This window comes from Macaca thibetana, chromosome 19 (assembly GCF_024542745.1).
Source record: "Macaca thibetana thibetana isolate TM-01 chromosome 19, ASM2454274v1, whole genome shotgun sequence".
NCBI lineage: Eukaryota > Metazoa > Chordata > Mammalia > Primates > Cercopithecidae > Macaca > Macaca thibetana.
The window spans coordinates 38820580-38847082 of NC_065596.1; the positions used below are offsets into that span (position 1 = coordinate 38820580).

Below are 26503 nucleotides of genomic sequence, written 5' to 3' on the forward strand. Positions count from 1 at the left end.
AAAAAAGAAGAAAAAATAAATTTGAGTGATGTAGCCACAATGCCTCCTCAGAAAGTGGCTTTGGGCGTGACACCTAAGGGTGGGAAGGAGAGCACACACAGGTGTGGGGTTTGAGGAAGAAAGAGAGGGTAACGATGGCTATATTCAGGTAGGCGGCACAACCAGGCAGTAGGCAGTCCTCAGCTGGCCTGGGTGCAGTCTGAGTGACCTGACCACTGCATATTGCTACACCTGTCTTATGCCCTGTCTGCAAAGCCAAAATATTGACAGTTCCCAATGATCCAGGACTGGGAAGGGAGAGATGCGGTAAAGGGTTGGCAAGGAGCATGGAAGACAGAAGTATAAGGCAACACTGACCTCTTTGCTGGTCCAACTGGGAAGCAGAGCCAACCAAGGTGCACTAGTGTCCTGCCATATACTTATGGACCTCTGAGTGAGGTCCCTAGTCTTATTCTCCTATATACCCACCCTGGCTTGGCCAATCGTAAGAAGCCCCACTCTGCTGTCCCTGAGTCAGCCTGAGCCTGTTTTCTAGTTAATCTCCCTTCCCCCACTGGTGTCCTGGCACTTCCTGAAGCCTCAGATTCTCCATGTGGACAATGGGGCTCCACAGTGGTGTGGCACCTGGTGGAGAAGTGATGCACCAAGGTCTGCTGCTGGCGTTGGGTAACACCTGCTGCTTGTGGGGCGGCCTCATACTGGGGATGAAGGTCCTGGGCCCAGGGGGAGGAAAAGGGGTACTCTTACAGTTCCTCTCTATTGTGCAGAGAGAAGAGCATGGACCTTGATGGGCCACTGAAACCCCAAGGCGTGTTGCCAGGGCCTAGGGGAGGGCCTGTTATGAGGGGCAGCCAATGATAGGGTGGCAGGGGATCCAACCTACCCCAGACCCTGCTAGCTGTATAGTAACCTCTCTGAGCACCTCCCACTACTCCTCACTATTGCCTCCCTATTGCCTCAGGGACCTTGGACTTGTTTCTGCTCAACTGCCTTCCTGCAAGTGTTTGGGGCAGCTCCTAGGAGAGACATTTCCACACTTTGTACCATAGTATTAATATTTTGACCTGGCCCTGGTACCCTTGTCTGCCCTAGAGGCCAGAGGCAGGTGTGGGTCACATATCCCCCTCTCAGGTGATTCTGGGGACAAGTGCAGGATAGGGCCGTGGAAAATGCTCACCAAATATTCCTTTTGTTTTTTTTTTTGAGACAGAGTTTTGCTCTTGTTGCCCAGGCTGGAGTGCAATGGGGCAATCTCAGCTCACTGCAACTTCTGCCTCCCAGGTTCAAGCGATTCTCCTGTCTCAGCCTCCAGAGTAGCTGGGATTACAGGCGTGTGCCACCATGCCCGTCTAATTTTTGTATTTTTAGTAGAGACGGGATTTCATCATATTGGTCAGGCTGGTGGCCAACTCCCGACCTCAGGTGATCCGCCCACCTGGGCCTCCCAAAGTGCTGGGATTACAGGCGTGAGCCACCGTGCCTGGCCACAGCAAATATTCCTAAAGGACGCCCACACCTCGCCCTGTGCACTGCCAGCACCAACTTTGTTTTTTCTTTTTCTTTTTTTTTTTTTGAGACGGAGTCTCACGCTGTTGCCCAGGCTGGAGTGCAGTGGCGCGATCTCGGCTCACTGCAAGCTCCGCCTCCTGGGTTCAGGCCATTCTCCTGCCTCAGCCTCCTGAGTAGCTAGGACTACAGGCGCCCGCCACCGCGCCCGGCTAATTTTTTGTATTTTTAGTAGAGACGGGGTTTCACTGTGGTCTCGATCTCCTGACCTTGTGATCCGCCCGCCTCGGCCTCCCAAAGTGCTGGGATTACAGGCTTGAGCCACCGCGCCCGGCCTGTTTTTTCTTTCTTTTTAAATTTTATTTTAAAGGCAGGGCCTCGCTCTGCCATCCCAGGCAGGAGTGCAGGGGCGCGATCATAGCTCACTGCAGCCAACTCCTGGGCTCAAGCGGTCTTAAAGTGTCAGCCGTGGCATCAACTTTCCCTGTTATCAGAGGAAGGAAGCCAGAGGCCAGGGCCTCTTCAGGGTGGTGGGCTGGAGGGGGCGGGCCGGCTCGCGAGGCGTGGCCCTATGAAGGGGCAGGCTGGGCGCGGAGGCGGTGACTATGCCGCGGAGGGGGCGGGCCCAGATTTGGGGGGCCGCGCGCCAGAGATGGAACAAAGGCAGAGGCGGGGACAAAGCCCCGCGGCCCCCAGTCCCCATCAGGAACAAAGGCCACACCCGGCCCAGCGGCCGACGCACCCGTGCTGCAGCCACGTGCGGACACCTGGGAGCGGGGCCTGGGGAGGCTGTGCCCCGTTACCCTCACGCCCCGCCCGGCTGCCCACTTTACCTGTGCGCGCCTTGGGAGTGGCGAATGGGTTTCACGGTGGTTCGCGCCAGTCCTCGCGGCCTCCAAACATCCTCCGGAAGCTGTCACCTACCCCGCCCCCAGCCGTTGTCACCTGGACCGGAGACCTCAGGGCCCCAGGGGCACTGCACAAGGGGCTGAGGCCCACCCCCTCCCCGGGGGCAGCCTCAATGCACCCACCCAGGTTTTCAACGCGCTGACAGTCCCTAGGCGGGTTGGCCTCTACCTTCAGACCCTGCTCACCCCGTAGACATGATTCCTCTCCCCCAGATCCTGCGTCCCTCAGAGTTCTCTCACACACCCCGCTTCCCTCCTCAGACAGGATTCTCCCCACACACCCCGCTTCCCTCCTCAGACAGGCTTCTCCCCCCACAGACCCCGCTTCCCTCAGACAGGCTTCTCCCCCCACACACCCCGCTTCCCTCCTCAGACAGGATTCTCCTCACACACACTCCGCTTCCCTCCTCAGACAGGCTTCTCCCCCCACACACCCCGCTTCCCTCCTCAGACAGGATTCTCCCCCCACACACCCCGCTTCCCTCCTCAGACAGGATTCTCCCCACACACACCCCGCTTCCCTCCTCAGACAGGCTTCTCCCCCCACACACCCCGCTTCCCTCCTCAGACAGGCTTCTCCCCCCACACACCCCGCTTCCCTCAGACAGGCTTCTCCCCCCACAGACCCCGCTTCCCTCCTCAGACAGGATTCTCCCCCCACACACCCCGCTTCCCTCCTCAGACAGGCTTCTCCCCCCACACACCCCGCTTCCCTCCTCAGACAGGATTCTCCCCCCACACACGCCGCTTCTCTCCTCAGACAGGATTCTCCCCCCACAGACCCCGCGTCCCTCCTCAGACAGGCTTCTCCCCCCACACACGCCGCTTCTCTCCTCAGACAGGATTCTCCCCCCACACACCCCGCTTCCCTCCTCAGACAGGCTTCTCGCCCCACACACCCCGCTTCCCTTCTCAGACAGGATTCACCCCCGACACACCCCGCTTCCCTCCTCAGACAGGATTCTCCCCCACACACACCCCGCTTCCCTCCTCAGACAGGCTTCTCCCCCCACAGACCCCGCTTCCCTCAGACAGGCTTCTCCCCCCACACACCCCGCTTCCCTCCTCAGACAGGATTCTCCTCACACACACTCCGCTTCCCTCCTCAGACAGGCTTCTCCCCCCACACACCCCGCTTCCCTCCTCAGACAGGATTCTCCCCCCACACACCCCGCTTCCCTCCTCAGACAGGATTCCCCCACACACACCCCGCTTCCCTCCTCAGACAGGCTCTCCCCCCCACACACCCCGCTTCCCTCCTCAGACAGGCTTCTCCCCCCACACACCCCGCTTCCCTCAGACAGGCTTCTCCCCCCACAGACCCCGCTTCCCTCCTCAGACAGGATTCTCCCCCCCCACACACCCCGCTTCCCTCCTCAGACAGGCTTCTCCCCCCACACACCCCGCTTCCCTCCTCAGACAGGATTCTCCCCCCACACACGCCGCTTCTCTCCTCAGACAGGATTCTCCCCCCACAGCCCCCGCGTCCCTCCTCAGACAGGCTTCTCCCCCCACACACGCCGCTTCTCTCCTCAGACAGGATTCTCCCCCCACACACCCCGCTTCCCTCCTCAGACAGGCTTCTCGCCCCACACACCCCGCTTCCCTTCTCAGACAGGATTCACCCCCGACACACCCCGCTTCCCTCCTCAGACAGGATTCTCCCCACACACCCCGCTTCCCTCCTCAGACAGGCTTCTCCCCCCACAGACCCCGCTTCCCTCAGACAGGATTCTCCCCCCACAGACCCCGCTTCCCTCCTCAGACAGGCTTCTCCCCCCACACACCCCGCTTCCCTCAGACAGGCTTCTCGCCCCACACACCCCACTTCCCTCCTCAGACAGGCTTCTCCCCCCCACACACCCCGCTTCCCTCAGACAGGATTCTCCCCCCACACACCCCACTTCCCTCCTCAGACAGGATTCTCCCCCCGACACACCCCGCTTCCCTCCTCAGACAGGATTCTCCCCACACAGACCCCGCTTCCCTCAGACAGGATTCTCCCCATACAGACCCCGCTTCCCTCAGACAGGCTTCTCACCCCACACACCCCGCTTCCCTCAGACAGGATTCTCCCCCCACACACCCCGCTTCCCTCCTCAGACAGGCTTCTCCCCCCACACACCCCGCTTCCCTCAGACAGGATTCTCCCCACACAGACCCCGCTTCCCTCCTCAGACAGGCTTCTCCCCCCCACACACCCCGCTTCCCTCAGACAGGCTTCTCTCCCCCACACACCCCGCTTCCCTCCTCAGACAGGATTCTCCCCCCGACACACCCCGCTTCCCTCCTCAGACAGGATTCTCCCCACACAGACCCCGCTTCCCTCAGACAGGATTCTCCCCACACACACCCCGCTTCCCTCCTCAGACAGGCTTTCTCCCCCCCACACACCCCGCTTCCCTCCTCAGACAGGCTTCTCCCCCCCACACACCCCGCTTCCCTCCTCAGACAGGATTCTCCCCCGACACAACCCGCTTCCCTCCTCAGACAGGCTTCTCGCCCCACACACCCCGCTTCCCTCCTCAGACAGGCTTCTCCCCCCACAGACCCCGCTTCCCTCAGACAGGATTCTCCCCCCACAGACCCCGCTTCCCTCCTCAGACAGGCTTCTCGCCCCACACACCCCGCTTCCCTCCTCAGACAGGATTCTCCCCCCGACACACCCCGCTTCCCTCCTCAGACAGGATTCTCCCCACACAGACCCCGCTTCCCTCAGACAGGATTCTCCCCACACACACCCCGCTTCCCTCCTCAGACAGGCTTCTCCCCCCCACACACCCCGCTTCCCTCCTCAGACAGGATTCTCCCCCCGACACACCCCGCTTCCCTCCTCAGACAGGCTTCTCCCCCCACAGACCCCGCTTCCCTCAGACAGGATTCTCCCCCCACAGACCCCGCTTCCCTCCTCAGACAGGCTTCTCCCCCCACACACCCCGCTTCCCTCAGACAGGCTTCTCGCCCCACACACCCCGCTTCCCTCCTCAGACAGGATTCTCCCCCCGACACACCCCGCTTCCCTCCTCAGACAGGATTCTCCCCCCGACACACCCCGCTTCCCTCCTCAGACAGGATTCTCCCCACACAGACCCCGCTTCCCTCAGACAGGATTCTCCCCACACACACCCCGCTTCCCTCCTCAGACAGGCTTCTCCCCCCACACACCCCGCTTCCCTCCTCAGACAGGATTCTCCCCCCACACACCCCGCTTCCCTCCTCAGACAGGCTTCTCCCCCCACACACCCCGCTTCCCTCCTCAGACAGGATTCTCCCCCGACACAACCCGCTTCCCTCCTCAGACAGGCTTCTCCCCCCACACACCCCGCTTCCCTCAGACAGGCTTCTCGCCCCACACACCCCGCTTCCCTCCTCAGACAGGATTCTCCCCCCGACACACCCCGCTTCCCTCCTCAGACAGGATTCTCCCCACACAGACCCCGCTTCCCTCAGACAGGATTCTCCCCACACACACCCCGCTTCCCTCCTCAGACAGGCTTCTCCCCCCACACACCCCGCTTCCCTCCTCAGACAGGCTTCTCCCCCCACACACCCCGCTTCCCTCCTCAGACAGGATTCTCCCCACACAGACCCCGCTTCCCTCAGACAGGATTCTCCCCCCACAGACCCCGCTTCCCTCCTCAGACAGGCTTCTCGCCCCCACACACCCCGCTTCCCTCCTCAGACAGGATTCACCCCCCCCCGACACACCCCGCTTCCCTCCTCAGACAGGATTCTCCCCCCCACACACCCCGCTTTCCTCCTCAGACAGGATTCTCCCCACACAGACCCCCCGCTTCCCTCAGACAGGCTTCTCCCCACACAGACCCCGCTTCCCTCAGACAGGCTTCTCCCCCCACAGACCCCGCTTCCCTCCTCAGACAGGATTCTCCCCCCACAGACCCCGCTTCCCTCCTCAGACAGGATTCTCCCCCCACACACCCCGCTTCCCTCCTCAGACAGGCTTCTCGCCCCACACACCCCGCTTCCCTCCTCAGACAGGATTCACCCCCGACACACCCCGCTTCCCTCCTCAGACAGGCTTCTCCCCCCACACACCCCGCTTCCCTCCTCAGACAGGCTTCTCCCCCCACAGACCCCGCTTCCCTCAGACAGGATTCTCCCCCCACAGACCCCGCTTCCCTCCTCAGACAGGCTTCTCCCCCCACACACCCCGCTTCCCTCCTCAGACAGGATTCTCCCCACACAGACCCTGCTTCCCTCAGACAGGATTCTCCCCATACAGACCCCGCTTCCCTCAGACAGGCTTCTCCCCCCACACACCCCGCTTCCCTCCTCAGACAGGCTTCTCCCCCCCACACACCCCGCTTCCCTCCTCAGACAGGATTCTCCCCCGACACACCCCGCTTCCCTCCTCAGACAGGCTTCTCCCCCCACACACCCCGCTTCCCTCCTCAGACAGGCTTCTCCCCCCACACACCCCGCTTCCCTCCTCAGACAGGATTCTCCCCCCACACAACCCGCTTCCCTCCTCAGACAGGATTCTCCCCCCACACACCCCGCTTCCCTCCTCAGACAGGCTTCTCCCCCCACACACCCCGCTTCCCTCCTCAGACAGGCTTCTCCCCCCACAGACCCCGCTTCCCTCAGACAGGATTCTCCCCCCACAGACCCCGCTTCCCTCCTCAGACAGGCTTCTCCCCCCACACACCCCACTTCTCTCCTCAGACAGGATTCTCCGCATACAGACCCCGCTTCCCTCAGACAGGATTCTCCCCCCCCCACACACCCCACTTCTCTCCTCAGACAGGATTCTCCCCCCACACACCCCGCTTCCCTCCTCAGAAAGGATTCTCCCCCCACACACCCCACTTCCCTCCTCAGACAGGATTCTCCCCACACAGACCCCGCTTCCCTCAGACAGGCTTCTCCCCCCACAGACCCCGCTTCCCTCCTCAGACAGGCTTCTCCCCACACAGACCCCGCTTCCCTCAGACAGGCTTCTCCCCCCACACACCCCACTTCCCTCCTCAGACAGGATTCTCCCCACACAGACCCCGCTTCCCTCAGACAGGCTTCTCCCCCCACAGACCCCGCTTCCCTCCTCAGACAGGATTCTTCCCCCACAGACCCCGCTTCCCTCAGACAGGCTTCTCCCCCCACACACCCCGCTTCCCTCCTCAGACAGGATTCTCCCCACACAGACCCCGCTTCCCTCAGACAGGCTTCTCCCCCCACACACCCCGCTTCCCTCCTCAGACAGGATTCTCCCCACGCAGACCCCGCTTCCCTCCTCAGACAGGATTCTCCCCCCACACACCCCGCTTCCCTCCTCAGACAGGATTCTCCCCCCACACACCCCGCTTCCCTCCTCAGACAGGATTCTCCCCATACAGACCCCGCTTCCCTCCTCAGACAGGCTTCTCCCCACACAGATCCCGCTTCCCTCAGACAGGATTCTCCCCCCCCCACACACCCCACTTCTCTCCTCAGACAGGATTCTCCCCACACAGACCCCGCTTCCCTCTGACAGGATTCTCCCCCCACACTCCCCACTTCCCTCCTCAGACAGGATTCTCCCCACACAGACCTTGCTTCCCTTCTCAGACAGGATTCTCCCCATACAGACCCCGCTTCTCTCCTCAGACAGGATTCTCCCCCCACACACTCTGCTTCCTTCCTTAGACAGGTTTCTCCCCACACAGACCCGGCTTCCCTCAGACAGGATTCTCCCCACACAGATCCCGCTGCCCTCCTCAGACAGGATTCTCCCCCCACACACCCCACTTCCCTCCTCAGACAGGATTCTCCCCACACAGATCCCGCTGCCCTCCTCAGACAGGATTCTCCCCCCACACACCCCACTTCCCTCCTCAGACAGGATTCTCCCCCCACACACCCCGCTTCCCTCCTCAGACAGGATTCTCCCCCTACACACCCCCCTTCCCTCCTCATTCAGACAAGGTTCCCCTCCCTACACAGACCCTGCTAACAGGATTCTCCTCACACAGACCCTACTTCCCTCCTCAGACAGGAATCTCCCCACACAGACTCTGTTTCCCTCCTCAGACAGAATTCTCTCCACACAGACCCTGTTTCCGTCCTCACTCAGACAAGGTTCCCCTCCCCACACAGACCCTACTGACAGGATTCTCCTCACACAGACCCTACTTCCCTCCTCAGACAGGATTTTCCCCACACGGACCCTGCTGCCCTCCTCAGATAGGATTCTTCCCACACAGACCCGCTTCCCTCCTCAGACAGGGTTCACCTCCCCACACAGACCCTGTTTCCCTCAGACAGGATTCTCCCCACACAAACCCTACTTTCCTCCTCAGACAGGATTCTCCCCACACGGACCCGCTTCCTTCCCTCCTGGGGATTCCCCACTGTTGAGGTTCAGTTTCCCCATCTGGAAAAGCATCAAAGTCAGGGTAGCCACTGACTAAATCATGCGGACGGGACGCCTGGGGGGCTGGATGGGATTTCATAGACTCATTGCTCTGTAGCCTCTTGTGATTTATAGTTTGTGTGTGTGTTTTTGCGGGGGGCGGTAGGGGGGCCGGCGTGGTGGCTTACACCTGTAATTCCAGCTCTTGGGGAGGTCGAGGCGGGTTGATCACCTGAGGTGGGGAGTTGGAGACCAGCCTGGCCAAAGTGGTGAAAGTCGGTCTCAACTAAAAATACAAAAAATAGTCGGGCGTGTGGAGGCGGATGTCTGTAATCCCAGCTACTCAGGAGGCTGAGGCAGGATAATTGCTTGAACCCGGGAGGCAGAGGTTGCAGTGAGCCGAGATCGCGCCACTGCACTCCAGCCTGGGCAACAGAGCAAAACTCCGTCTCAAAACAAACACAAAAAGATTTCTTCTTTTGAGATGGAGTTTCGCTCTTTTCTCCCAGGCTGTAGTGCAATGGCACGATCTCGACTCACTACAACCTTCGCCTTCCGGGTTCAAGCGATTCTCCTGCCTCAGCCTCCCGAGTAGCTGGGAGTACAGGCGCCCGCCACCACGCCCGGCTAATTTTTGTATTTTTAGTAGAGACGGGGTTTCACCATGTTGCCCAGGCTGGTCTCGAACTCCCGACCTCAGGTGATCGACCCGCCTCGACCTCCCAAAGTGCTGGGATTAAAGGCGTGAGCCGCCGCGCCCGGCCACATTTTTTTCGATCTGTTGTCTAGGCTGGCGTGCAGTGGCACAATCCCGGCTCACTGCTGCCCCGGCCTCCTGGGCTAAACGGAGCCTCCCGATTCGCCTAAGAAAATGGTGGGATTACAGGTATGAGCCACGGCGCCCGTCTGTGATCTACATTTGATTTAGGCAACTTTCTGTGTTTCTCAAGTTTAACTATAACGTGGTTAAAATTCAAAAGTCAGCCCCTGCTCTCACACAGGCGCTTCCTCCCTCCTGGGATGGAGCCTGTCCTCCCCTCTCCCGGGGCACAGCCCTTTACTCCGTCTTGGCCCCGCCTACTTCTCCATTGGCCCTGCCCCCTATCCCGAACGCTTAGTGACGCAGAGGCTGGAGACGACTCTACGCGAGCGAAAAGACGCGGGTTGAGGAAGAGTTACGGACTGCCCATGCGCTTGGGCGCACAGCGGCCCGCTTCGGTGTGGTCTGGAGGTGGAGCTGAGAGGGGAATCACACTCTATAAAGGTGCGCACACCCCACTGGCGGATTAAATTGCGGCAGTGACGTCACAGAGGGACCGCCCCGCCCCCACAAGACCCCACCTACGTGGGGTTGGCCGTGGTGGAAGGACCCGGAGTGGGCGCGTGCGTACTGGCAGCCTCTCCCGCCCCGACCGGCCTGGGCCCCGCCCCCGGGCGTGCGGCGCCCAATGCGCGTGCGCGGCGGCGTCGGCGCCAGTTATTTCTGTCCCGCCCCCCGGCCTCGGCTCTTTCTGCGAGCGGGCGCGCGGGCGAGCGGTTGTGCTTGTGCTTGTGGCGCGTGGTGAGGGTTTCGGCGGCGGCTGAGGAAGAAGCGCGGGCGGCGCCTTCGGGAGGCGAGCAGGCAGCAGTTGGCGGTGCCGCAGCAGCGTCCCGCGCGCGGCGGGCAGCGGCCCAGGAGGCGCGTGGCGGTGCTCGGCCTCGCGGCGGCGGCGGCGGCGGCGGCCCAGCAGTTGGCGGCGAGCGCGTCTGCGCCTGCGCGGCGGGCCCCGCGCCCCTCCTCCCCCCTGGGCGCCCCCGGCGGCGTGTGAATGGCGGCCTCGGCGGCGGCAGCCTCGGCAGCAGCGGCCTCGGCCGCCTCTGGCAGCCCGGGCCCGGGCGAGAGCTCCGCTGGCGGCGAAAAGCGCTCCACCGCTTCTTCGACCGCGGCCTCGGCCTCGGCCTCGGCCTCGGTGTCGTCGCCCGCGGGGGGCGGCGCCGAGGCGCTGGAGCTGCTGGAGCACTGCGGCGTGTGCAGAGAGCGCCTGCGACCCGAGAGGGAGCCCCGCCTGCTGCCCTGTTTGCACTCGGCCTGTAGTGCCTGCCTAGGGCCCGCGGCGCCCGCCGCCGCCAACAGCTCCGGGGACGGCGGGGCTGCGGGCGACGGCGCCGGTAAGTACGAAGTGATCGTGGCCACCCCTCCCCCTACTCTCTGCCTTTGATTCCCACTGGGTGCAGAGATGAGGATGCCACCTGGGCAAGAGGATGGGGGCCCGGACAGTGCACGGGGAGTACTTTCTGGGTCCTGCATAGGAACGTGGGTTTGAGCTGGCCGCTGAGATGAGACATCTGACTAAAGTTGGAGAAAGGGCTCAGGGAGGGGAGGGGAGGGGCTGGCTCGCTGCGGGGTAATCGTCGGGGGCCCACCCAGCACGGGGATGCGGGGGGCCATAACTTGGGTGGGAACTTGTAACAGTCTCCCACATCCCTGCCTCTTGAAGTGGTGGACTGTCCCGTGTGCAAGCAACAGTGCTTCTCCAAAGACATCGTGGAGAATTATTTCATGCGTGATAGTGGCAGCAAGGCTGCCACCGACGCCCAGGATGCTAACCAGGTGCGTCCAACCGCAGCAACCACAGGGAGGTTTCTGGGGAGGGGGCATCTGCCCAGGAGGAGCTTGACACCAGCTCCCAGGCTGTTACTCGACTTTCCCAAGGCTCTGGGTGGGCTGTCTAGGCTGGGTCAAGGGACCAATCTTAATCTTGGGTTGTATTTTCTGAGGTGTAGATGTGGATCTAGCAAGTTGTCTTGCTTTCTCTGACCCTGCCTTTGTCTGGCAGTGCTGCACTAGCTGTGAGGATAATGCCCCAGCTACCAGCTACTGTGTGGAGTGCTCGGAGCCTCTGTGTGAGACCTGTGTAGAGGCGCACCAGCGGGTGAAGTACACCAAGGATCACACTGTGCGCTCTACTGGTACGTGAGGCTGAGGGGGCTGTTGCTTTCCCGTGTGTGCCCTCAGTTGCTTTTATAATGTTGGTTGCATTTGGTGGATGGGTCCTAGAGTTGTCCAGGGGGTGCCGCCCGAAGGGCCGGAGAGCAGAACTCCAAAAGCAGGAAAATTGTGGTTGTGGTGTGTAGTCTCTAGGGCTTAGGTGGGAGGGGGTGGGAAGGGGAGACGTGGAGACCTTAATGTGCTGCAGGGAGGTACAGAGGGTTTGAGGAAGCTTATCAGGGAGTTCTCAGTCCTGGTGTTGAAGGGCTCAGAATATGCAAACAGGGAAAGGCATGGTGTGAAGGGCTTACTGGGTTTGTGGTTCCCTGGCACACATCTGGTATAAGATGCTGTTAGGGAAAATGAGACTTTGTGGGTCCATGGGTTATAAGTGATGGTGATTTCTGGAAACATTTTAGCTTTTGAGTTGGCAGAGACTTACCCGGAGTTTGGTTTGGCATTTCCAGCTTTTCGCAGACACTCGCTAGCTTTGATTTGGAAAGGAGCTTGAGAGTCTTTTGAGTGTAGCCCAGTTTTGGGGCCAAAATCCTCCCATGAGTGGCCTTTTGGTAGCCATACCGTGATTCTTCCCATCCCAGAGGCCAGCATTGGTGGAAGATAGTGGGAAAGTGGCGGCTGTGGGGCCTGAGGAGCCAGGAGGGATAGGCAGGGGCTGCAGGGTGTCCTACATTCCAGACGTCCCAAGCAAAGGTCAGGGTGCAGGAATGGTGGCACTGGGGAAGTCAGTTTCCCCAGTGAGCCCTGATGCTACATATCTTGGATTTGGTTGGTATGTTGGACCACTATGCTTAATCGGTTTTCTAATGGGGAAGCAGGCTTTCAAGGTTATTAATGTGTTGGTCTTGGGGTGGAATTATGCTGAGCACCAAGCTCCTGGTCTAGAGGGGGTGTGACCACCATTCTGAGGGTCCTAGTTTGACATTTTATCTCTCCCAGTATGAGAACCTCTACAGGTTTTCTCTGGGCTCTTGGGTTGTAAGATACCCTGGTGTTTTCTTGTCACGAAAGAGGGTGGAAGTTAACCATGAAAGGAGAAGAAAAGGAGTCCAGGGTGGTTTGTAGGCAGAATTCTGAATATGTCCACTTGGAGAATAAAGGGAACAGTGTGTGTGGGGGGGTAGTCCTCTTTTTCCGGAGGCTGTCCTTACCTTTACCTTTGTGTCACCTCTAGAAGCTAGAAGAAAGGAATGTGTTTCTCAGCTATGTTGGGGCAGAGGTTTCTGGGAGCAAGGAATTGGGCTTGCAGGCCTGTGTTCTTCGCTGGCCACACCCTCTACATCTTCCCAATAAATGGCCCAGTGTCACAGAACGGGCAGGAAATGAGGCCCCAACTTAGTCTGCTTCCTGAGTTGGGGGTGGTGAAGGGCAAGGTCCAGCCTTATGATTCCGACTCCCCAGGGCCAGCCAAGTCTCGGGATGGTGAACGTACCGTCTATTGCAACGTACACAAGCATGAACCCCTTGTGCTGTTTTGTGAGAGCTGTGATACTCTCACCTGCCGAGACTGCCAGCTCAATGCCCACAAGGACCACCAGTGAGTCCCAAGGCATAGTGGTTGGGTGGGTGCCACCCCTTCCCTAGCTTAGTGCTCAGGAACACATTTGTCTGCTCTCAGGTACCAGTTCTTAGAGGATGCAGTGAGGAACCAGCGCAAGCTCCTGGCCTCACTGGTGAAGCGCCTTGGGGACAAACATGCCACATTGCAGAAGAGCACCAAGGAGGTTCGCAGCTCGTAAGTGTGGGTTCTGGGGCTGTGGAGTGGCCCAGGGCAGCAAGACCCTACCTAGCCTGACCTGCTGTGTCCCCTAGGATTCGCCAGGTGTCTGACGTACAGAAGCGTGTGCAAGTGGATGTCAAGATGGCCATCCTGCAGATCATGAAGGAACTGAATAAGCGGGGCCGTGTGCTGGTCAACGATGCCCAGGTAATCCTTGTGCCAGTGAGAGGGTCCCTGAGCCCGCTCTGCTGATTGATAATGCTTTCCCGGGTAAGGAGTGATCCTAGTGTTCTCTGCCTTCTTTGCTTACCCCATACATCTTCCATTTGCAGAAGGTTACTGAGGGGCAGCAGGAGCGCCTGGAGCGGCAGCACTGGACCATGACCAAGATCCAGAAGCACCAGGAGCACATTCTGCGCTTTGCCTCTTGGGCTCTGGAGAGTGACAACAACACAGCCCTTCTGCTTTCTAAGAAGTTGGTGTGTACTGGTGGGCTTCCAGCTGGTGGGTTCCAGGCAGGTGGCTCCCAGTACCTCAAATCCCTATTTGTTGTTGGTGTGCTCATTCTTTCTTCCCTTTCGCTCCCAACCAGATCTACTTCCAGCTGCACCGGGCCCTCAAGATGATTGTGGATCCCGTGGAGCCACATGGCGAGATGAAGTTTCAGTGGGACCTCAATGCCTGGACCAAGAGTGCCGAGGCCTTCGGTGGGTCCCAGCTCTACCTTGCTCTGCTTTGTTATTACCCCATGTGCTGTACCTGCTTATGTTTCTCTTTTTTTTGTGCAGGCAAGATAGTGGCAGAGCGTCCTGGCACTAACTCAACAGGCCCTGCACCCATGGCTCCTCCAAGAGCCCCAGGGCCCCTGAGCAAGCAGGGCTCTGGCAGCAGCCAGGTGAGCAGGAGAGAGGACCCAGAAAGGGTTGGGCAGGGAATGGGGTCCAACAGGGTTCCTGTCCCACTGAGGCAGAGGGCTCTGCTTTGTTCACAGCCCATGGAGGTTCAGGAAGGCTATGGCTTCGGGTCAGGTGAGTGGGTCTGCCTAGTGGGTGGGGAAGGGCCCCAGTGCTGTTTCTACCCCGACCTGCCAGTCTTCTTTCTCCATTTTCTAAGTAGATGATCCCTACTCAAGTGCAGAGCCTCACGTGTCAGGTGTGAAACGGTAAGTGTGGCACCTCCCCTGGGGGTGGAGGTGGATGGAGGGTAGGGGTGTGCTCATGCCAGGTTGCTGCATCTACAGGTCCCGCTCAGGTGAGGGCGAGGTGAGCGGCCTTATGCGCAAGGTGCCACGAGTGAGCCTGGAACGCCTGGACCTGGACCTCACAGCTGACAGCCAGCCACCCGTCTTCAAGGTCTTCCCAGGCAGTACCACTGAGGACTACAACCTTATTGTTATTGAACGTGGCGCCGCTGCTGCAGCTACTGGCCAGCCAGGGACTGCACCTGCAGGAACCCCTGGTGCGCCACCCCTGGCTGGTATGGCCATTGTCAAGGTAAGTCTGTCCCAAGGAACTATAGCTGTAGGATGAAGCCTGTAGTCCAGGTCTGGACCCTGTTGAACACCCCTCATCACCACCTTGCAGGAGGAGGAGACGGAGGCTGCCATTGGAGCCCCTCCTACTGCCACTGAGGGCCCTGAAACCAAACCTGTGCTTATGGCTCTTGCGGAGGGTCCTGGTGCTGAGGGTCCCCGCCTGGCCTCACCTAGTGGCAGCACCAGCTCAGGGCTGGAGGTGGTGGCTCCTGAGGGTACCTCAGCCCCAGGTGGTGGCCCGGGAACCCTGGATGACAGTGCCACCATTTGCCGTGTCTGCCAGAAGCCAGGTGATCTGGTCATGTGCAACCAGTGTGAGTTTTGTTTCCACCTGGACTGTCACCTGCCGGCCCTGCAGGATGTACCAGGGTGAGTGTGAGGCTGGTGTGGGTCTAGTCTGGGTGTTGGGCTGTCTGGACAGGATCATGTGCAGACCCTTATTCTCTTCACCCTAGGGAGGAGTGGAGCTGCTCACTCTGCCATGTGCTCCCTGACCTGAAGGAGGAGGATGGCAGCCTCAGCCTGGATGGTGCAGACAGCACTGGCGTGGTGGCCAAGCTCTCGCCAGCCAACCAGCGGGTGAGGGCTGGGGTTACTTAGGTGGGGTTGCCCAGAGAGGCTTTATAGGTGCTACCCAGAGCTGTGACATCCAGTACACTGTTTGTAGAAATGTGAGCGTGTTCTGCTGGCTCTCTTCTGTCATGAACCCTGCCGCCCCCTGCATCAATTGGCTACCGACTCCACCTTCTCCCTGGTGAGTCCTAGGACGGGAAAGTCGGGGGCGGGGGGGGCGGTGGCGGCTGCCGGGTCTCACCCTCAACCTATGTATGTATATGTGTGTCTTTGTGTGTGTATGTGTGATCTCTGCCTGTAGGACCAGCCCGGTGGCACTCTGGATCTGACCCTGATCCGCGCCCGCCTGCAGGAGAAGTTGTCACCTCCCTACAGCTCCCCACAGGAGTTTGCCCAGGATGTGGGCCGCATGTTCAAGCAATTCAACAAGTTAACTGAGGTGAGCCAGTGGAATGGAGGGGCTGTGGGCAGGGAGAGATGTGAAGGAAAGAGCTAGGACCCATTCATCCACTGCATTCCTGCTTGGTCCAGGACAAGGCAGACGTGCAGTCCATCATCGGCCTGCAGCGCTTCTTCGAGACGCGCATGAACGAGGCCTTCGGTGACACCAAGTTCTCTGCTGTGCTGGTGGAGCCCCCGCCGATGAGCCTGCCTGGTGCTGGCCTGAGTTCCCAGGAGCTGTCTGGTGGCCCTGGTGATGGCCCCTGAGGCTGGAGCCCCCATGGCCAGCCCAGCCTGGCTCTGTTCTCTGTCTTGTCACCCCATCCCCACTCCCCTGGTGGCCTGACTCCCACTCCCTGGTGGCCCCATCCCCCAGTTCCTCACGATATGGTTTTTACTTCTGTGGATTTAATAAAAACTTCACCAGTTCCTCAGGCCTTGGCTGGTTGGGGGGCTGTGGTCCTAGGGCCTGGTTTATTGACTGTATCTGCTCTTCAGCCTTATCAAGCACTGGTGGCACAAGGGAGGGGGTCTTGTCCCCAGCCTACCCAAGCCCATGTGTATGGATGCCTAGGGAGTGGGGAAGACTGCCTCCTTGCCCTTTCTGGATATGGGGAGGGCACCCAGGGCAAAGGGATGTACACGCTACAGGCTTGTTTGGTACCCTTTGCGATACTGGGTGGGTGTGACCTGCAGCCCTGTGTAGGCAGGGTTAGCCCCACTCTACTGAATACTTCGTAAACTTTGGTGCCGTAGCTGTTTCTCATCTTCAGATGGTACCACAGTGAACTGAGACCTTCCAAATATGGTTTTTTCCGTCTCCCTTTGCTGAGTCCACTTAATATTATCATTCATCCCTGTGTTATGATTTAGTTACTCTACAGTTGAGCCCGTGTGAATCTCAAGGTCACCCCCTTGCCTCTGTTGGTTGGTCTGGACTGTCCTCGAATGTTGTCATTAAATCATCACTGGACCAAACAGTGTTGGGCACTAAAGCCTGGCAGATGGAGGACTGCCCTCTCAAGATCCTACCAGGGTGTTTGGGGGAGTCCAGTATCTTGAGGGGATGGAGCAGGGCCCACAGCTCACCTCAAGCTCCCAATCCCTGAAAAACCCCAGGTGGACTTTGCTTGTCCACCCCTGCCCCAAACTCCCACCCTTAGCTTTGTACCAAGTGCCTCTTGGCGTTAGGTGATACTTGTCCTCCCAGGGACCCCAGCCTGGTCCCACATCAGGCCAAAAGTCACATGGGCCTAGAGACTAGTGTCCAATCTCTTTTATTACAGAGGGGTTAGGGTAAAAGATCCTGGGCATCCACTGGTTATCTTGGAGTGGCAAGGGGCACTCAGTCCCTCCGCAGGTTCTTGAGCCGTTCCTCCAGGTCTGCATCAGCATCAGCTAGGGCTGAGGCTGCGGCCTCTGCTTTTTTCCCACCAGCAGCCACACTGAGCGAGCCCCCAGTTGAGGGGAGGTCTGCAGAGAAAGTGGGGGTTTGAGCAGGGGAGGGGAGTAATGCAGGCAAAGGGAGGGCTTGGGGCTGTGGCTGGGCCTTGGGTGGGAAATGGGGCCCAGGTTTTGGAGCACTCACTTGACAGCTCATCTGTTAGGCTAAGTCCCAGCTCATCCAGGACCTGGGACACAACAGCATCACTAGGGAAGAGATAACTCAATGAGGGCTATGTACTCCATGAGGGCCAGGCAAACATCTCTACCCTCCCATCCAGTTTCCCCATACCTCTCCTCTTCGTCTTCCTCATCACCCATGGCATCATCAATAGCATCATTCATCATCTCCTCCTTCATATCCATGATCTCTGCCTGCCGTTCAAACTCCATCATGATCTTCTGGATCTGGGGCAACTTCAGCTGGAAGTGGTAGGAGTGTGAGTGTGGTCCCCATGGGTCGTGGGAGTGGGAAGGGGGATTGGGAAAAGCGCACCTGTCTGTTCATGGTGCCCATGGCCTTGGTGACACCCTTCATGGCTTGTGCCATCGAGTTGTTGGACTTGAGTGTCTGAATCTTGAGGGACACAGCCTGGATGTTGGCCCGCATCAATACAAACTTGCGCACATAGCGCCGGGTGCGCACCAAATCTTTTGCCATGATGCGAACGGCATCCTGCAGAGTAGACGGGTATCAAGGACACAGGAGTGAGATTATCCTATACTTCTTGACACCCCATTAGTTAGGTGTTCCTCCCCACCACCCCAATTCGCAATTCCACTTCAAGTTTACAGAGACTTTGTGGCTAACCCAATGGTCACTGATCCCTCCCCCCTGACCTAACCCTTCTCTGCCTCTTGGGCCACCAACTCCCTGGGCTCCTTTGTAAGGTCCTCCTCACCTCTCTTGATTCGTAAATGGTAAAAGGCCCCAGGCTCACTCCTTAGGGTTCCTTTTCTCTCCATGTTTTCAGTCATTCTTTTGACTTAACAACAGCTATTGCTCAATTTCTATTCCCAGCCTAGAAGAATCTAGAAGAAGAATCTGCCCCTTCTTCCACTTGATACAAACCCACACCTCAAACTATCCAGAATCACATACAAACCTGAGGCTCAGCTTTTGATTTCCTCTCCAAACATCTTTCTTGCCCATCCCAAGAAATGCTATCTTCTCTACCTACCTGTTCAGGCCAAAACCCTCTCACCCATCAAAGGCTGTGTTCCTTCTTCATGTCTCCTTACTGGTTTTGGCGGCCTCTGCCATAGCTTATCCTTATCCTTTTTTTTTTCTTTTTTTGAGATGGAGTCTTGCTTTGTTGCCTAGGCTGGAGTGCTGTGGCACAATCTTGGCTCACTGAAACCTATGCCTCCCGGGTTCAAGTGATTTTCCTGCCTCAGCCTCTCGAATAGCTGGGATAACAAGCATGCACCACCATGTCCGGCTAATGTTTGGTAGAGCGGGCTTCTGCTGAGTTGGCCAGGCTGGTCTTGAACTCCTGACCTCGGGTGATCCATCCACCTCAGCCTCCCAAAGTGCTGGGATTACAGGCGTGAGCCACCATGCCTGGCCAGCTTATCCTTATAGTTATCTTTTTTCTTTTTCTTTTTTTTTTTTTTGAGACAAAGTCTTGCTCTGTTGCCCAGGCTGGAGTGCAGTGGCACAATGTCAGCTCATTGTAACCTCCGCCTCCTGGGTTCAAGTGATTGTCCTGCCTCAGCCTCCAGAGTAGCTGGGATTACAGGTGTGCACCACCACGCCCAGCTAGTTTTTCGTATTTTCAGTAGAGCTGGGGTTTCACCACGCTGGTCAGGCTGGTCTCGAAGTCCTGACCTCAGGTGATCCAACCACCTTGGCCTCCCAAAGTGCTGGGATTACAGGTGTGAGCTACCGTGCCCAGCCCTGTAATCCCTAACCTTTCAACTTAGCTCCCACTTTGGCCCACAATTCTGAATTGTCTGGTCCATGCCCAACTCTTGAAGCTCACCTGTCATCTCCCGTTTTGTCGAGGCTCTCTTTCAACATTTGCTGCTCTGTCTGCTTGACACATTCCCTGCCCAGATCTGTAGGCTCACTGTCATAACTCAAGCCTTGGCTCTCATACCAGTTCCTTGGAGGCAACCTTCCAGACCCTCAAACTAGGGAAGCTCTGCTGACCTTTCACTCCACTCATTTTGCTGAAAGCACCTGTGTTTGGTGTCTGGTCTCTCTTGTTCACTGCTGTTACAGCCGTGCCTGATTGACAGCAACCTGCCCCTGACCACCCACACTCACCATCTGGCCTTGCTTGGCCATCTTCTTAATGTCTGCAATGATTTTCTTCTCCTGGGTCTCTAGTTTCTGTCGCTCGCGGTCCAGCTCCCGCATGGCACGGTTCAGGGCCCTCTGGTTCTGCCGCAGTAGCTCCTCTGGCGTCTTCCGGCGCCCGAACAACAGGTCCATGGTGGTAGAAGCTCACTGGCAGGCCTGAGACAGATGTGAGGCCCAGTTGTAGGGCAGGGGGCCCAGAAGGAGGGCAAGAAGCAGAACAGGGTCACGGGAGCCTTGCCAAACGGGAAGGGGCTGAGACTGGAGACAGGAATGAGGGGCCAAAAGGGAGCAGCTGAGAACACTGGGATTGTCCCGGGGACACATAAGGGGGACAGGTAGACCTGAAAATTATCCAAGCGCTGGCCCGAGCCCCTCCATCGCCATGCCCCCACAGAAGTTACGGCTTCCAAGTTTAGCTTTTCTCTCCAGACCCATGGGTGAGGCCCTGGAGTCCTTGATACGACTGAGAGCGGGGGGCGACGCGAGTTGGCGCACTAGTGTTTTAGGGACCGTGGGTACCGAGCACAGGGCAATTGTGGGGGTTCTGATAGAGGAGGACAGGATGGGCGGAGACCCTAAGAACCAAGAAAGGTGAATGTGGGGCTGTGAAGCTGAGGACAAAGCATTAGAATCTGGGAACCCTGAATGCTGAGGGAGACGGTTGGGAGCGCTGGGGCATCCTGTACACCGAGGACGGGATGATGCAGGTTGGGTCGCACTATACACCGAGGACAGAGTCAGTGGGCCCGGCACCAAAGCAAGGTGGTGTTGGAGACCTCGATGTTGACGACAGGGTCCCAGGGAGAAGCGAGGAACCGGACACCCGGGCGAGTAGAAGCCTCGTACGCTGCCGCCCGCACGCCCGCCCGGTATCCGCGGTCCAGCAGGGGCCACTCACCGGAGCTGGGACGGGCACCCGCTTCCGCTTCCGGGTCACGCTTCTTTCTGGGTTTCCCGACTTGCCCACCTACCAAGGCCCCTCGATCCTGTCGCCTCCGCCGCCGTTTCCGGATTAAACGACGTGACGTAACATGACCCGCCCGCACCCGGAAGGTTGGGAGGCTCCCAGGAGCGCGCGTGCGTACGTGCCCTGGAATGGGCCAGCGTTCGAGCGCATGCGCAATAGCTCCCGTTTCCTCTGTGCGTCAGTGTTTCATGTTTGAGTCCCGCCCGAGTGACCCCACCAAGCCAGTACCGGGGTGGGCGCTTTCCACCCAACCTCCACTTGAGGGCCCAGCTTGTCCGTGATACCCTGACTTCTGCCTGAGGCCTCAGATAGAGGGAGCCTCAGGAGGCTCCTCCTCCTCGGTGGGCCCACCCACACAAGAAAGGGGCAAAGCTAGAGATGGCTTGTTTCTTCCACTGTGCTGCCCTCTTGGCCAGGAACCCAGAGGTCACTGGATCCTGCCTACGCTTCTCATCCTAGAGTAGGCTTCATCCCAACCAACCCCAGGCTCTGGCCTGGTATCCCCACCAACTCGAGAGCTGCCCCAGGCACTGGGCAGCCTGTTGTAGGGTGCTGCAATGCCACCTGTGCCCAGACGTTCCACCACCCCAGCTTTGCAGGCCCTAATGGACCTCAGCTGCCCCACCCACCCCATAGAAGTAAGAAGCAGAGGCCATGCAGTAACATTCCCCTTTAATAGCCTGGTGCGACCTCCAGAGGTGGAGGGGTGGGTTGCCTGGGCCCAGCTACCCAGGCCCCTTATCCACCCACTCCACAGCCCAGAGTGGGGGCTGAACAAGCACCCAGCAGGGGGGCTAGACAAGCCAATTCATTTCCCATCGCTGAGTGGGTCGGGGGAGGCAGCGCCGACCTTAATCACATGGTGGTAAAAAAAAAAAAAAAAAAAAAAAAAAAACTAGGGGCAAGTGGCAGGAAGGGGAGGTAAGGCCAAGGCAGGGAATTCCCCCACGGGCCGCCCCCCAAACCCCTACCGATGGCCCCCAATAAATATTTGCAGGGGATGCCAGGGCTTGTGGCCGTGGCGGGGGTGGGTATGCGCCAACCCTATTTCAGGCAGCGCTCGAAGTAGGTGGAGCCGATGTAGCCACCCCGCATGGAGCGCTGCACGTTCTGCTCAAACAGCCGCCGGTTGTTCTGCAGGACCTCTGCGGCCTCCTTGTTCAGTGGGTCCTCGGGGTTGGGCTCCTGTGGCCAGTACAGGTAGGGGGGTCAACAGGCCAGAGGGACAGAAGGCCAGTCTCCCCAGACCCAACCACCTATTCCTACTTACCAAGAAGAGATACTGCAGGCCATAAATTATGGAGTTTATCGTAAGGACTGGCTTCCAGTCCTCTCTGTGGACAGAGAGCATCAGGGTCAGAGCTTGGTGAGTGGGAGACTGCCAGAGGCCCCTCTGGTATTGGGCAGGTCAGATCCAGGGCATAGGAGAGTGAGCATGTGAGAGGCTGGGAGGGAGGGTGTGCAGCAGGCTAGGCCAGGGAGAAAACCAAGGTCAGGCCATGAGGAAGATGACTGGGAAATGAAGAAATCACAAACAACAAAGGGGTGGGAAGGGACAGAGTCTGATGTAGTGCCCACAAGACCATGAGGGGGACCTGGCAGGCAGGGCTGGGGAGGGCAGTAGAGGGCCCGTGCCTTCACCTGAGGATGTTGAGGCAGACGTTGCCCTCGAGGTCAATGTTGGGGTGATAGACCATTGTCTCACACTTCACCTTGGGGGGATCATGTGGGTACCCCTGGCCCACCTGGCTCCAGGAAAAGAAAGGAGAGATGGGTAGGTCCCTGGAAGGGCCTCAGCTGCTGCCTCCTCAGTCCAGGGAGCCATCCCTGCCTGCCTGGGACTCACCTTAAAACTGAACACAAACTTCCCACTCTTGTAGAAGCCCTGGGAGGGAAAGGGGGAGAAGAAAATTTTAGGGTTCCATCCTGTGGGGCCTGATGGGCAGAATATGTCTCCCTCCTCTCAGTGGGGACACCCTTGGTCTGCTCCTGGGAATTCAGCCATATGCACCCTCACCTCATCAGGACAGATGACCAGCTTGAAGTTGAGGAGGTCGTCTGGATCTGAGAAGCTGATATCACACGTCTTGGGCAGGTTCAGCTCGTTTATGTCTGGGTTTGGGCAGCAGAGAGTGGGGGTCAGAAAGAGGGAGGGGAAGAGAGAGAGAGAGGGAGCCAGCAGGACACTTAGGGCAGGTGTTTGTTAGCAGAACCCCCATGGTCTCCTCCTAGACCCCTAGGCCTCTGTCCTGGGCTGTGCTCCACACCTCCAGCCCTCTCCCTGTTCCCTAGCTTGGCTCTTGTGGATACACATCATACCCCAAACATGCATGTTTAGTTGTGTATGCGTGTCTCAACTCCTGGCCCAGGGTAACCCCCAACTTTTCTGTATCCACAGCTCCCAAATGCCCCCACTCCCAAACATCCTCTGACTGCCCTAAACTCCAGGCTCCCCATCCATGACCTCCACTCTCCAGTATCTACCTGTTCACCCAAACTCAAAGATCCTGCCCACCCCCACCAACCCTCAGTCCTCACTGTCCTTCCTCTTCTCTGTCTCTCAGACCCAGCTTCCCATCTGACCCCCACAATCTCAAGTCCCCAACCCCCACCACCCTGCCCCACCTCCTTTGACTCTGAGGTTCACAGCACAATAGCCTAAATTTCCCCTCACCCCTGTCTCCAATCCCTGGTACTCACTAACCTTCCTTCCTCCACCTGTTACCCCAAAGCCCAAATCCAAATTGCTGTGACTCTCAGGTAGGCCCACGAGTCCCTAATCCTCCAACTTACTTTACCCGTTTGACTCTGAGATTCCCAGAGACCCCAGCATAATACACTAAATCCTCTCCCACTCATATCCCCAACCTTTAGCCTCTACTATCCGTCTCTTTTTCGCCTGTCACCCCAAACCCAAGTTCCCGTCTAACCCCCATACTCTCCAGTCCCCAGCTCCTCCACTCCACTGCCTGACTCTGAGATTCCGAGTCCCTAGTACCAGACGCCAGGCCTTCCTAATATCCTAAACCACCACATACCGGGCCCCATCTCTGACCCCCACCCCGTGACTGCATGATCCCAACCCTCAAGACCTGAACTCCGACCCCCCCCCCGACTCGGGGCCTTCCACCTCTGACCCTCGGCAACAGCATTACCCCCTCCTGACTCAACATCACCCTGCCTCAGGCCCTGACCTCCGACCTCCAGCTCCAACCCCATCCCCTGACCCCCTACCCTTCTGGATCCGCAGCTGCGCCGCCGACGCCTTCTTGCTGCTGCCCTTGGTGCCGCCCGCCGACTCCTCCTCCTTCTTCTGCTGCTTCAGCGAGAACAGCTTGATCATCCTGCCGCCGCCGCCGCCGCTGCCGCCGCCGCGGGGCCCGGGACCCCGGCCACCCGGCCCCCCGCCGCCGCCCGCGTCGCCTCCGCTCCTCGGACCCGCCGCTGCGGCCTCCTGCGCTGCTGCCGCCACCCGCCCGGCCTGCCGCGCCGCTCCGCGCCCACCGCGCGGCCCGCCTCGGCTCCCGTAGTCCGGCCCCGGCCTGGCCCAGAGCCTCGGGCTCGCTCGGCAGCTCTCGGCCAAATTCGGCTGTTCTCGGGCCCGCCCGGCCCCGCCCCCACTGCCCCGGGCCGCTCCTTCCTTGCCCTCGCCCACTCTGGTCTCAGGCCCCGCTGCAGCTGCGGACTCGGGGCTCCCCGGACCGTGCCGTTTGCCGCTCAGCTGATCCCTCCGCGAAGGGGCTGCGGCTAGGGGTGGAAGGAGGACGCGGCAGCCGCGGTGACGGCGGGTGGGTATTGGAGGATCGTCTTCCGCGGCAGCAGCGGCTTTAGCGCGGAGGTCTGCAACGGCCTCGGGCGCCCCGCGGCTTCGGATATTTCCGCCGCCTGCCCGCTTTGGCTCTTCCCGCCCGGCCTGCGTTGTGCGCCTGCGCAGCCGCCGCAAACCCGCGTTGCTCAGCGATGGAGTTTGGGGTTCGGCCTCCTTCGGCTGGACTCGGGTATTTCCGTTCATGGAGATGACGCTTCGGCGGCCCTGCGGGTCACTTCCGGCGACTCTCTCGGGGCCGGGCAGGAAGCGGGGTTAGCCGCCATCTTTTAGTGGGGCAGACACGGGCCACTTTGCTCGCGGTCACTTCATCCTGTGTTGTGTATGTGCAGAGCGCGGCGGGGGTGGTCGTCTCCGCTGCTGCCGCCACCCACACGGCCTGCCTTTGACCCCACAGGTCACAGACAAGGCAGGGTGATCGCGGCAAGACCCTGAGTGAGACTAGAGGCGTTACCCAGAGGGTGCGAGGTCGAGCACCCTCACTGTCCTATCGCAAACCCAAAGATCCCCGTTCCTGGAGATTCTGATTGAGGTAAACTAACAAAACATGTATTGTGCCAGAGAGTGGTAAGCACTATGGAGGGTTACAGTGGTGTAGGGGAAGACCTGTCGGGGTGGACACTTGGGGAACGTGACGTGCGGGCGGAGCGTGGGCGCTATTGGCATGGGCCCCGAGTGCCAGCGGAGACGCACTGGAGTCTCTGCGCTTCCCCTGCTAGCTGGAAAAGGGGATGGAGGCGGGGTCAACTTCCCATCCAATCACAGCTCAGCGTGCCTCGGAGGGCGGGAGGAAACAGAACTCTGCGGGTCTGCGACTTCCGGCCGTCACCACGGAAACTACCGGCCCCGTGAGCGCGTGGTGTGGTGGCCTTTCTCTGCGGAGGGCCCCAGGCGCCACTCCTCTGATTCTGCAGATCCTCCCCCAGGAGTGGCCTCTGGCCAAGGCTGGCTTGTCTGCTTCCCCCGAGGCCAGGCCCCTAGTCTTGGGGGTTAGGGTGACTTGAAGCAGCAGGGGGAAGTCCGGCTGCACCCCGAAAGAAGCTTGGACACACAAACTTCAAGTCTCTGTTACTGGAAATGCCCAGGCCAAGACTAGCCTGACACGTGCCCAGAGCGAGACCTTCAGTGGGGTTTAAGGCTCAAGCTGTACCCTGCTGCACACAGACCACTTCTTTGAAACTGCCTTTCACCCTGTGTTACCTGCACCCAAGTCATCCATTGGAGGGGTGGGGGAGAGGGGCTGTGTGAAGGACCTGGACAATGCGATGGAAGGGGAAGATGGCTAGGGCAAAATAGTCAATGGCACTGGGTCCTGGAGATGCTGCCCTGAAGCCTGCAGTATGCTGAACTTGCGCTCTCAGCGTCTGTCCACTTTCACCTAAGCTGCGTTTCCACTGGTTTGCTGCTGGATCGACTCCTGACTGAATCCTTCCAATGTGCCTGGGGCCAGGGTGGGAGAAGTCTTCAGCTCTAGTGATGGGAATGATCACCACAGGGCAGGGAAACTGGCCCAGGGCCTGCAGTCTTTGCTTCTCAGACTGGTTGGGGATCCATCTGCAGGGTCCTACACCGTCATCACCTGCTGCTTGTAAACATGAGAACAGGAAAGTCCCGAAAAATCTGAATTTCCAGGTAAAATCCTCCAGTTTTAAAACCAGGAAATGGTTTCCTAGGTGTAAAGGAGTTTTACAAAGACATCCTGAGGCAGAATCTGGATCACCAGGTGTCAGTTTGCTCCTGCTGGATCACATGATCTTGGTTGGCTAGGGAGAATCTGGCCTGTCTGGGTCCTCTCCTGGGGTTTGGCTTGGCCCATGGCCCAGGGGACAGCCATGACAGGGTGTGGAGGGGAGCATGCAGGTTTCAGGCATCAAGTTTAGGCACAGTACCACCCACAAACCTGGGGGTTGGCAGATCCAAGTTGGATCCTTGGCTCCCAGCT

The 26503-nt window shown here is 59.1% G+C and overlaps 3 protein-coding genes across 7 annotated transcripts; 1 reads left to right on the forward strand and 2 right to left on the reverse strand.

Annotated features, from left to right (window-relative positions):
- The first annotated feature begins 9878 nt into the window (after window positions 1-9878).
- Window positions 9879-16446, forward strand: TRIM28 (tripartite motif containing 28). 2 transcript variants are annotated; one of them, XM_050768723.1, is made up of 17 exons: window positions 9879-10911; window positions 11241-11353; window positions 11580-11712; window positions 13151-13286; window positions 13368-13484; window positions 13562-13676; window positions 13802-13948; window positions 14062-14176; window positions 14258-14364; window positions 14461-14497; window positions 14583-14631; window positions 14710-14962; window positions 15053-15372; window positions 15459-15582; window positions 15671-15757; window positions 15878-16015; window positions 16108-16446. In XM_050768723.1, exons 1-17 carry the CDS (start codon window positions 10572-10574, stop codon window positions 16282-16284), a joined length of 2508 nt encoding a protein of 835 aa, XP_050624680.1. In that variant the 5' UTR covers window positions 9879-10571; the 3' UTR covers window positions 16285-16446. The 2 variants fall into 2 exon arrangements, with proteins under 2 accessions (XP_050624680.1, XP_050624681.1); XM_050768724.1 differs by having other exon boundaries at window positions 9887-10911; window positions 14586-14631.
- Window positions 16447-17278: 832 nt separating this feature from the next.
- CHMP2A (charged multivesicular body protein 2A) lies at window positions 17279-20791 on the reverse strand. Of its 4 annotated transcripts, none has more exons than XM_050768825.1 (6): window positions 20667-20791; window positions 19733-19924; window positions 17957-18136; window positions 17753-17883; window positions 17606-17667; window positions 17279-17490 (listed from the first exon to the last, which is right to left on the reverse strand). In XM_050768825.1, exons 2-6 carry the CDS (start codon window positions 19898-19900, stop codon window positions 17363-17365), a joined length of 669 nt encoding a protein of 222 aa, XP_050624782.1. In that variant the 5' UTR covers window positions 19901-19924; window positions 20667-20791; the 3' UTR covers window positions 17279-17362. The 4 variants fall into 4 exon arrangements, with proteins under 4 accessions (XP_050624782.1, XP_050624783.1, XP_050624780.1 ...); XM_050768826.1 differs by having other exon boundaries at window positions 20545-20783; XM_050768823.1 differs by having other exon boundaries at window positions 17279-17667.
- Window positions 20792-21390: 599 nt separating this feature from the next.
- UBE2M (ubiquitin conjugating enzyme E2 M) lies at window positions 21391-24921 on the reverse strand. The gene is made up of 6 exons (XM_050768798.1): window positions 23970-24921; window positions 22753-22847; window positions 22582-22620; window positions 22377-22480; window positions 22006-22069; window positions 21391-21920 (listed from the first exon to the last, which is right to left on the reverse strand). Exons 1-6 carry the CDS (start codon window positions 24745-24747, stop codon window positions 21780-21782), a joined length of 1221 nt encoding a protein of 406 aa, XP_050624755.1. The 5' UTR covers window positions 24748-24921; the 3' UTR covers window positions 21391-21779.
- Between the last annotated feature and the right edge of the window lie 1582 nt (window positions 24922-26503).

Excerpts from the sequence above, each read along its gene's own strand:
- TRIM28 (XM_050768723.1), top strand. The coding sequence starts at position 10,572 with ATGGCGGCCTCGGCGGCGGCAGCCTCGGCAGCAGCGGCCTCGGCCGCC. Across the intron at positions 14,365-14,460 it reads AGGGCTCTGGCAGCAGCCAG|CCCATGGAGGTTCAGGAAGG; the intron begins GTGAGCAGGAGA and ends CTTTGTTCACAG. Across the intron at positions 15,373-15,458 it reads GCCCTGCAGGATGTACCAGG|GGAGGAGTGGAGCTGCTCAC; the intron begins GTGAGTGTGAGG and ends TCTTCACCCTAG.
- CHMP2A (XM_050768823.1), bottom strand. The coding sequence starts at position 19,900 with ATGGACCTGTTGTTCGGGCGCCGGAAGACGCCAGAGGAGCTACTGCGG. Across the intron at positions 17,884-17,956 it reads TGGGCACCATGAACAGACAG|CTGAAGTTGCCCCAGATCCA; the intron begins GTGCGCTTTTCC and ends TACCACTTCCAG. Across the intron at positions 17,668-17,752 it reads GAGGAAGACGAAGAGGAGAG|TGATGCTGTTGTGTCCCAGG; the intron begins GTATGGGGAAAC and ends TCTCTTCCCTAG.
- UBE2M (XM_050768798.1), bottom strand. The coding sequence starts at position 24,747 with ATGAACGGAAATACCCGAGTCCAGCCGAAGGAGGCCGAACCCCAAACT. Across the intron at positions 22,848-23,969 it reads GCAGCTGCGGATCCAGAAGG|ACATAAACGAGCTGAACCTG; the intron begins GTAGGGGGTCAG and ends GCCCAAACCCAG. Across the intron at positions 22,070-22,376 it reads GTCTGCCTCAACATCCTCAG|AGAGGACTGGAAGCCAGTCC; the intron begins GTGAAGGCACGG and ends CTCTGTCCACAG.